The 10,535-nt window shown below is 36.2% G+C and overlaps 1 protein-coding gene across 1 annotated transcript; it reads left to right on the forward strand.

Annotated features, from left to right (window-relative positions):
* The first annotated feature begins 7,635 nt into the window (after positions 1-7,635).
* Positions 7,636-10,173, forward strand: LOC103434711 (probable protein phosphatase 2C 63). The gene is made up of 4 exons (XM_008373059.4): positions 7,636-8,133; positions 8,312-8,685; positions 9,185-9,421; positions 9,641-10,173. The coding sequence occupies exons 1-4, from the start codon at positions 7,866-7,868 to the stop codon at positions 9,911-9,913; spliced, it is 1,152 nt and encodes a 383-aa protein (XP_008371281.3). The 5' UTR covers positions 7,636-7,865; the 3' UTR covers positions 9,914-10,173.
* Positions 10,174-10,535: the final 362 nt, after the last annotated feature.

Below are 10,535 nucleotides of genomic sequence, written 5' to 3' on the forward strand. Positions count from 1 at the left end.
CTTACATTTGGATGGTTCATCACTTCTTGGTAACTGAAGACCCAGCTCCAACAACAGTTGAAGATGGCTACTCGAGAGCAATACTAGGTAAGCAATCAGGAAAGGTTCTAGGCAGTCGGTTCCTTACCGGGAGTTGGAGTGGAGGTTCCGACATATTGCTTTCTTTATCCCAGTCTTTACAGGTAAGAACAAGGACAAAGGAAAAGACAAGGAGATTGCATAATATGAGATAATCTTACCCTCGTCCCTAATGATATGAGGTACTCTTGCTCTGGCATGACTTGTTTTGAAGAGGTATTCTCGAAGATGAAGAAAACTGAGTATTTTGAGATGCTTTGTTGAAGATGCATTCTCGAAGATGAGAGAAAGTTAGGAGTTTTGGATGTGTGCCTTGCCATAGACGATGAAGGTCAACATATATAGGGATTTCCCCAATAGCAGGTAGTGGTGCTGTGCCTTTACTCTTGTCAGCAACTGTGGTGTAATTAGAACAGTAAGATTTACGCGTTTTCAACTTTGTCAGAGATCTTTGACAAAGTTGCATCAGATAGTAGAAAAAGCTGAGATTACGTCTGAAAAATGCCAATGAACTTTATTTAGGAAAATCTGGCTTTTGAAATTCGGAGAGCGGTGCCTCTTCGATCTCTGAACAAGTGGCTCTAATGCCTCTTCTTTTATAGAGACATCAATTGTGTTCAAGAGTATGCTAAAAAAGTTTATGCCTGTAGAAATTTTCCCCTACTTGCACTTCTGAGATTTTATTTGACCTTTTTTTTTTCTTCATCATTTCTGAAAATAGCTTGCCTATCTAACATTTGTTTAGATTTGAGTCTTAGGAGTGATACAGATGAGCAGCGTCAGGATAACATATGGCGTCCGTCCTTCTTATCTTTTAATGGTCCTCTTACAGTTGGGGACTTTGTGATGAAGAATAACATAACCGCTACTATGGTAGCTAGGAATCTTCTCACTCCAAAGGATAACAAAATCCTTTCAAAACGGTCTGACGAGTTGGCCGTTCAAGACTCTTTGGCTCTTAGTGTTCAGTGTGCTGGCTTTATTTCCAATATGGGCCTACGCCTACTTGCTCAAACTCACCAAGTTGAATCATTGATGGCTGATGTGGCAAGTCTTAAACAAGAGATCATAGGGCTCAAGCACGATAATAGAGTTTTACACGTGCTTGCAAATAATTACTCTACGAGCATGAAAAGAAAGCTCGACCAGATGCAGGAATCTGAAAGTCGAACTCAAAGTGATCACCAAAGGTTCGTTGCAAGATTTTGAAAGCAACTGATGTATTCCCCTTCTGCTGTTTCGTTGAGTACTAGGGTGCCACATGATCAATCTCCAGTGCCTCCTCATTATAGGGTACTTCTGAGTATTGAGGCTTCACATGAGCAACCTTTGTGAAGACTCCATCCCGTTTGTTTGTTTTAACTCATCTGTATGCACATATCTGTAATTTCTCAAAGATATTAATAGATAAGCTTTATTTCATTCGGTGTATTGTGCCAAATACAATAAAACATATACTTCACTAAGAAGTGGTACTTCTAGAACAAACATTAATTTATCTTACCCTCACGAAGATAAATGATCTTTCTTAGTGTCTACATCATTTGAGTATTCAACTCATAATCTCTTCAATCCATATGGTTCTTTTAATATCATAGACATCATGAATAAGATTCGTGTTGGTAGAATGTTTGATATGCAGCTCGAGACAATATTTCTCTCAACACTTTATAATCTTTCTTGACTCTTTAGGAGTCCTAATTTGATATTATCAACTCTTCAGGAATTCTAATTTAATGTCATTGACTTTTGCAAGAAATTTTATTATGTTGCAACAATATCATAATGATAGTACTCACTAAGGCAATTTATATCATCCATTGGTATAATTAATGTTGTACCCTTCGCGGGCTTACTTCAAGCAATTTGAATCATTCAGGGATTTTCTACACTTCATGACACATTTTCCTTTGAAATTTATACAAAGCAATTTGCTCCCATGTATACTTGTGGGATTTACTTATGGAGATATGATGTGGGTGACTCACAACCCTTCGTATATAAATCTCCATTCATATGAACTCGTTTACAAGAGTATAATTAGTAACCTTGTGTCATATCATGTAAGTGTATTTCATTGTATTACAAATGCCTATATGTAACCTCATTGGTTCAACATATTTTGGCTATTCAAATATATATAGGTCAATTTTTCCACGTTCTTACAAAATTGTAATGGAATTGCCTTTCTCCATTTTTTGCCAATAATTTTGTTGACGAAAAAGAACGAGACTCAATATCAACACAGCTCATTGATGAATTTAGTAGCTACTTATAAAAACCAAAATTACCATTGGTTATCATCAATCCGTGATCCCATATTCTCATGTGCTTGCGCATGCATAAAAGCTTTTTATTTCTTTGGATATCCATTGCCTCTTCAAGGGCATTACATTATCTCTTCCAGGATAGTCGTAATTTAAAGAATGCGGATCATAACCTCTTCTGGAGCGTTATAGAGCTTGGATTTTAATCTCCACTTACGGGAGTTAAGTCATTGGAACCTATATGTCTATCATGCTCCATGCATGAGACATCAACATTCCCATGTCCGCAGATTATCCTTTCTGAGACGTATATCCATGTGGCGACTGTCATGCTTCTGGCATGCAACAGTTATGCTTCGGGAATGCAATAGTTTAGTAGTGCCATATTCTTCTTCTTTCGAATGAATGAACCTTTTGAGTCTAAGGGTCTGCCATGCTTCAAGCGTGTAATAGATAAATCATTTACTACCATATTATGTTGTCCAACAGGGACATCAATTCTTGTAGGCACATTTGCAGCAAGTATATATGATTTCATCACTTTCGTTGCATCATTCAATTATTCTTACTTCATTTTCATATTGATTGCTTCGTAAATCAAAATAAGACAAATTATCTTCGTTCTTCTGGAACGGTCTTTTCTTATCATTCTTCTGGAATGATATTTTCTCATCGTTCTTCTGGAACAATGTTATTTTCTCCCCCTAATAGCAGGAAAATTGTCTTATCAAAATCATAGACCACAAATCATGTGGTAAATATATCTCCAGTCAAGGGTTCCAAATGTTGAATGATAGATGGTGGATCGAATTCAACATAAATTCCCAGTTTGTATTGATGCCTTATTTTAGTACGTTGTGGCAGTCTTACAGACACATAGACAACACAACCAAAAACTCGTAAATGTTAATGTTTGGCTGGTGCCCAAACATGAGTTGTACTGAGAAATATTGATGGTTGGCAACTGGCCTCAACCAAACTTAATAATGAATTATGTAAATGACATGTCCCCATGTCAAAACTGGAAATTTCGTTTTCATGAGCAGAACGCGGGTAATCAATTTCATCCACTTAATAAATGCTTCTGCTAAACCATTTTGAGTATGGACATAAGGAACTTCTGGTTCTTATTAAATAGTCTGTAGACTGAAACTCTTATGGTTTTTATTACAATTAAGTTAAGGCACTGCGACACTTCACACTTATGATATTCATCAAGGAATTTCATGTCCTGATCTTTAGGATCAAGGGACTTCATGCCTGATCTTTTTGTATGATGGAACTTCAGGTCCAATCATTTTATATGATGAGGATCAAGAAACTACAGGTTCTGATCTGATCAAGAAAATTCAGGTCCAGTATGTACTTATCGTAACAAAAATACGTATAATAAATAAATTAAAACAATAGGCGGTAATTCCAGCCATAGTAAATAAATTGCATTTAAGTAAATAAAGCTTGTGACAAGGGCTTTAATTCAGCACCATTCACATAAATCAAAACTTAAAGCAGTAGGCTGTAAAACTGTCCATGGTAAATAAATTGCTTTAAAGTAAATAGAACTTGTGAAAGGATTTTAAACCAACACCATTCACATAAATCAAAACTTAAAGCAGTAGACGGTAAAACCGTCCATGGTAAATAAATTGCTTTAAAGTAAATAGAACTTGTGAAAGGATTTTAAACCAACACCATTCACATAAATAAATTGCAGTAAAGAGCTTGTAATGTTGTGGTTGGTGGAGTTTGACAATTCTACTTATGGATGTGTTCGAAATTTGTTGCCATCACAACAACCTTTCTGTCCCCTTTTTGTTTTATTATTTCTTCTTATTCATTCACATGTTGTACTATTCCAAAAATTTTTGGTTTTATTCCTTTCATTTTATTATCTAGATGGTGCAGATGCATCAGGCACCAAAACCTTTTGTTTCTTTCTTTTTCAAATGGTGCCATGCACTATTGACTTTTTCAGATTGTGCTATACATATTCCATAAACTTCCCTTTTTCTTTTTTCTTTGTCTGTCTCTACCAGTCTCGAAACCCAGGACCAGCTGGGTTGTTGTGGAGGTCACACAAAACTAATTCAATCAAAAAAGGCTATTAGAGATTGGCGTTGTTCTTGCATGACCCAGGGAACATGGCATCGCGAAGCAAGAACCTCCATACAAAGACATAGATGACAGCGAGGTTGATGGAGGCACAAGAGAGGGAGGCTTATGTGGATTCATTCTTGCCATGACCATCTCAGACAATCAAGTATTCATGGGAGTTCTTGAGATCCGTCGAAAACGATGTGGTCTGAGTTTCCAAGTTTGATGAGATTCTTCTGGATCTCTGGAAACTAGTTGTCAAGTACAAGTTTTCTCATCTCGTGACGACTTCAGGTCGTTGTAAATTTCAATTCTCACCGGAATTTGGTGGGGCACTTCAGGCGCGGAGGGAGAGACAAAAAATGGACATACCTATTGTTCTGTGAGATTTTAGCTGACAGAGGTGAGAGGTAGATAGTGTTTTCCACTGACATGAGAGCTTCTCGTGCTAATAACGTGTTGTAAAATCAACGGTGGGTGCAGTGGAATAAATGAAACATGACACAAAATTTACAAGGTTCCTCTACAGTCAGTGTGACTGGAGTACGTCCTCAGGACAGCAGTGGTGCTTTCATTATAATTTGGAATAATAGGAGTACAAAAATAATTCTCTTTATTATCTCCTCTCCTCTTCCTCTCTTTTTTCTCTCATCCTTTCTTCCTTCCTATCTCTTTGTGAGTCTTCCCACTTTGATGTTGTGTGGCGTTTGTATTTATATAGAAAATGGAAGTAATGTGTAGCAAGCTTTAGCAACCAAAAGGAAGGGCCAATTATTTAATTATTTGAGTGGACATCCACTATTCTACAACAATTTGAACAAGCGGCTGTGCTTACAACTCATACCATTAAAGGAGATGATTTAGCAGAATTTGGAGGAGGACAACGCGGATAATATTCATTTGATGAAGTCAAGGAATTTGATACAACACTTTCTCTTTCTTTTTCTTCTTTTCTTTTCTCCTTTTTCTTTCTTTCTTTCTTCCTTCCCTTCTTTTTATTTTTTTATTTATTGGGAATTCGATGGAACTATACTTTGCGTATAATATGAAGTTATGAATGCCTCTAAATCAGGGCAATTGGGCAGCACTTTCCTTCCTTCCAGTAAGTCAAAATTGTAACAGCCATTGTCTGTTGTGCAAGCTTCTTGGTTGAATCCAAACCGTGTTCTTTTAATATGAAAATATTTTCAGGCAGCCATGATTTTGGATCAAGACATACAATGAATTACTAAAATTAAATATCAAATTTTATTATTTATAGCGTTGAATATAACATTGAGACAAATAGAGAAAAATACCACTAAATAATAGTGTTGGTGACAAACATCCAAATTGTGTTAATTTCCTTAATCATGAATGTTTTAGTAATGGGTAATGTAATCATCGACCCTAAACCCTAAATACTAAACAACCCTAAACCCTAATCAATGCTTAAGTAATAATCCAATCATGTCACTTAGTACTACGGTCTAGTGGTATTCCTCTTCACTTGTAAGTGAGAGGTCTTAGGTTCAACTCTCGCCAAAGGCGAATTTGAACCACATTACTGTTAACCCATTGTGAGGCTAAGCCACCTCTCCCCCTTAATGTAGGTAATATTGTTTGTTCAAAATAAAACAAATAATCCAATCATCAACAACCACATCATTTGGTTTGCAAATTTAATTTAAAACATTTAATATTCCTAACATTATTCTTTGGTAATTATTTAGTGTCAGATTGGCGTATCAAGTGTCACTTGCTTTTACATAGTAGCACTTTTTATTTCTTTTCTTCCAACCATCTTTTTTTTATTGGATTTTGTCTAACCACCTTTTTGGTACATTTAAATATTTTCTTTCCAACTTCTTCCTTTATAAAACATTATTTGGCAATTAAGTGATGTGCAACGCTAGTAAAGTTGCAACTGGTTGTGTTTACCTCTTGAGTGCTACGCTTGCTAAAAAGTTTCCAGGTTCACATTTCCACCTCTTATAATTGGAGCAAATATTTTATATCAATTTGGGTAACAGTTAAGCATTCCAAATATCTGCAAAATTTACAACTAATCGCTTAGAAAACAATTTTACTATAAAACATTGTCTTTAGTTTTCAAAACGTGTGTAAGGTTTAATTAGATAAAACATACACTAAATTTTTTTTTTTAAATGTCAAACTGTATAGTCAAGTCCACTCCATTTAAAAAATATTAAGTTGGTTGAGCTTGTACGTTGCGATGCATGTATTCTAATTGATTAAAACAAAATACGATAAAAACTCCCGGTAAACAAAAAACAACCAATTAAAATTACAAAAAAAAAAAAATTAAAAGTTCTTTTTGGGAATAAATTTTATATTTAGGTACTAAAGTCTAATTAATTTCTTGGAGCAACTTCTGAAATTAACTCCCCTTATGTTTACTAATCCATACAAAATAAAAAAACATATGTGGTTTCACCGTTATAGATTGTAATCTAATAACTAAAAATTTAAGAATTAGATTGATTTGAGGAATAGTTGATCACTATTCTCATTTTTTCTCCTATATTTCTAACTTCCTTGACTTACGACTATATTTATTGTACATACACATACGTGTCACAAATAGGAGAGAGTAAAAATTTTAAACTTGATATACGTAAGCTCGAAGAGCTTCCCTTCATTTGCTTCGAGGGAGCCTTTTCAAGATTTAATTTGTTCCTAATTATATATTTTAACTAAACCATGCATCTATGACGCTTAGTACTCTCATGAGCCGAAGTGACTTTTAATTACTCATAGGGAAACGTTAATAATTTAAAAAGAAATTAAAATGGAAAAAAAATGAAAATAACATGCACGAGTAATTTTGTAATTCCTTGATAAAAGCGTGAGTATATAAGAAGTTGTCATCGATAAGAGCATGGACATAAAAGAAGTTGTTATTGATAATAGCATGAGAAGAGAACGAGCTGTAAAGTCAAACGTTCAATATTTGAATTTAACAGTAAAGAAAGACTTGAGTTTCTCCAATACGTGTGCCTACATGTAAAACATATCGCATTTACCGTGCGATCTGTACACAGAAACAGAGTGAATTGCGAGATTTTTCTTTTGACCGAAAAATAAGGACAAAAATTAACAAAAAGAAAAAGAAAAGGGAGACCAAATAAAAAAGAAAGAAAAAAAGTAGTAAGATTTTAACGCGGTAGAGTGGATGTGTATAAAAGGTAGGATTCGTTGATTCATTCGCTGTTTCATATTGAGCAAGTCTCTGCTTTCCCTCTTCACGCGTCTCCAGCACGACTTTGATTGCTCGTTCATTTCTCTCCCCTCTCTCTCTCTCTCTCTCTCAAAATCTCTCGAATTTCAGTCATCTGCTCATCAAATTCAAACGCAACGGCTGCAGAAAACCCAAATCGAAACGCAACCCAGAACCCACGGACGGGGACGACGAACTGAGACAGTATGCTGCGCTCGTGCTACAGGCCGCTCGAGCGCTGTCTAGGGTTGCGATTTGGTGCTGGAGGCGGCGGAGATGGGCTTTGGCACATGGACTTGAAGCCCCACGCCTCCGGTGACTACTCGATTGCTGTGGTTCAGGCCAATTCGAATTTGGAGGATCAAGGTCAGGTCTTCACCTCGCCCTCTGCGACGTATGTTGGTGTATATGACGGCCATGGCGGTCCCGAAGCTTCTAGATTCGTCAACAGTCATCTCTTCCCTTATCTACACAGTATGGCTCTCTCCTGTTTAAGCAAAAGACTTGAAATTTGAATATTTAATTCTGTATTTGTTTAAGCAAAAGACTTGGAATTTGAATATTTGAATTGGCTTTAACGGCATATGATGAAAGACTTGAACTTGATTGTGTTTTTGTTTCTAAATTCTGAGATTTTTGTGGATTATTATAGAATTTGCGACGGAGCAAGGTGGGTTGTCACCAGATGTGATAAAAAAGGCATTCAGCGCCACCGAGGAGGATTTTTTGCGTTTGGTGAAGCGATCTTTGCCGATGATGCCCCAAATTGCTTCCGTTGGGTCGTGTTGCCTTCTGGGAGCAATATCAAATGATGTTTTGTATGTAGCCAATCTGGGGGACTCGAGAGCAGTCCTTGGCCGGAGAGTTTCAGATAGTAAGAGGAGTCCAGTGGTGGCAGAACGCATGTCCACTGATCACAATGTGGGAGTTGAGGAGGTCAGGAAGGAGGTCGAAGCACTACATCCCGATGATTCACATGTTGTGGTGTTTACTCGTGGAGTTTGGAGGATAAAAGGCATAATTCAGGTACAGTGGGATTCATCTAATGAAGCGAATTGCGTGTGTTGCTGCCTAAAGTATGAGTTTGTAAGTAGTGAATTGCGATTCAGTAATCTAGGAGTAAGTTTTGTGGCCTTAGAGAAATTTGTGAATCTAAAGCATTGTTTCCCGTCTTTAGTCAATGAAACTTGTTCAACTTGCTCGTTGTATTCTTAGACTTCTAAAGAGAGTTGTATGTTCCAGGAACCTTATTGTCCGCCTCCTGATCCAGCATCTCATGCAGGTTAGTTGGAAGTGATTGTTTTCCATGCATGAGATGTACACGAAGCCCCCTGAAGCATAGAACTGAAGCTTTGTTTATGTCTATGAAACTTTATTGAGCTTGTGAATATTTGGTTTCATATTTTCAGGCTTTAGTGTTTGCTAATTACGTATTTCAGTTTCATTTGTAGGTTTAGAGATAGCACTAGAGGAGTTAAAACTTAAATGTTATGGAGAATGTGGTCTAAATGTCTTTTTATTTCAGGTGTCAAGATCTATTGGTGATGTTTATTTAAAGAAGCCTGAGTTTAACAGAGACCCCATATACCAGCAATTTGCGAACCCCATTCCTATGAAACGGCCAGTGATGACAGCAGAGCCCTCAATCATTACAAGGAAACTGAAGCCACAGGATATGTTTTTGATATTTGCCTCAGATGGCCTCTGGGAACAGCTGACTGATGACGCAGCGGTAGAAATTGTTTTCAAAAACCCTAGAGCTGTAAGTTCCCGTACTTTCACCTATCTGTTACAGTAGCATTCCACCAGGAGCTTAAGTTAACAACGTAGTAATACATAAAATGTTGTGGTTCAAGTTTCATCGCCTTGTAAATAGATTAAAATGTTTATAGTAATAATAACAGTAGGACTTGAATAATCTGAATTTGTAAAAATATGTTCTGGACATCTCTGTGACACAAAATCGGCTTAACAATTGCAGGGTATTGCAAAGAGATTAGTTAGAGCCGCTCTTCAAGAAGCTGCAAAAAAGAGGGAGATGAGATACAATGACATAAAGAAAATCGAAAAGGGGATAAGGCGACACTTCCACGATGACATCACTGTTATAGTAGTCTATCTTGATGACCACAAAAGCTCCTCAAAACGTAAATCTAAGAACATCATTCTTGGCTCTACCAGTGCCCCTGTTGATATTTTCTCGGTCGGTGCAGATAATCCGTATGAGCAGGATCTGCACAACATGATCTCGTGAAGCAAAGAAAACCTTTAAATGGTTGATACGGTTTGCATAGTTTAGTTCAGTAGCTGCGATAATTGAAACCATGTGAATAAGGTTAGGTTTTTTTCGTTTCTGAATTGGTTGCGGTATATTAGATGAAGAATGCAATAGCATAGGTATACAAGCATTTCTGAATGCAAACTGACAGCGAACTCCAGAAGTTTTTACCAATTTTGTGACCTTTTTTCTCCTCAAATATTCTAATGACAAGTTTTGCTCTATTGCGTTTCTCATTGCGGTATTGATACGGACTGAATTTTTATTTGTTCGATAAGATTATTATTATTAGTTTTTTTTATTATTAATGTTTTTTAATACAAGGATATTATTTACATTAAGGGGGTGGGAGCAAGGTTTTAAAAAACACTAGGCACTGATCAGACGACGGGCTGGGCTTAGCGTCAGGCGGATTAGACGAATTTAAGTAAATTTATTATATTTCGTGTAAATAAGTCAGTTTATACTTAAAATATATATAATTTTATAATAAATTACAAAGTACAAATTAGAATGATATATATATTATGAATAATTAGAAAATAATAAAAACATAGGGAACAAACATATAATATGTATTCATTTAAGCATTCAACAA

This window comes from Malus domestica, chromosome 05 (genome assembly GCF_042453785.1).
Source record: "Malus domestica chromosome 05, GDT2T_hap1".
Taxonomy (NCBI): Eukaryota; Viridiplantae; Streptophyta; class Magnoliopsida; order Rosales; family Rosaceae; genus Malus; species Malus domestica.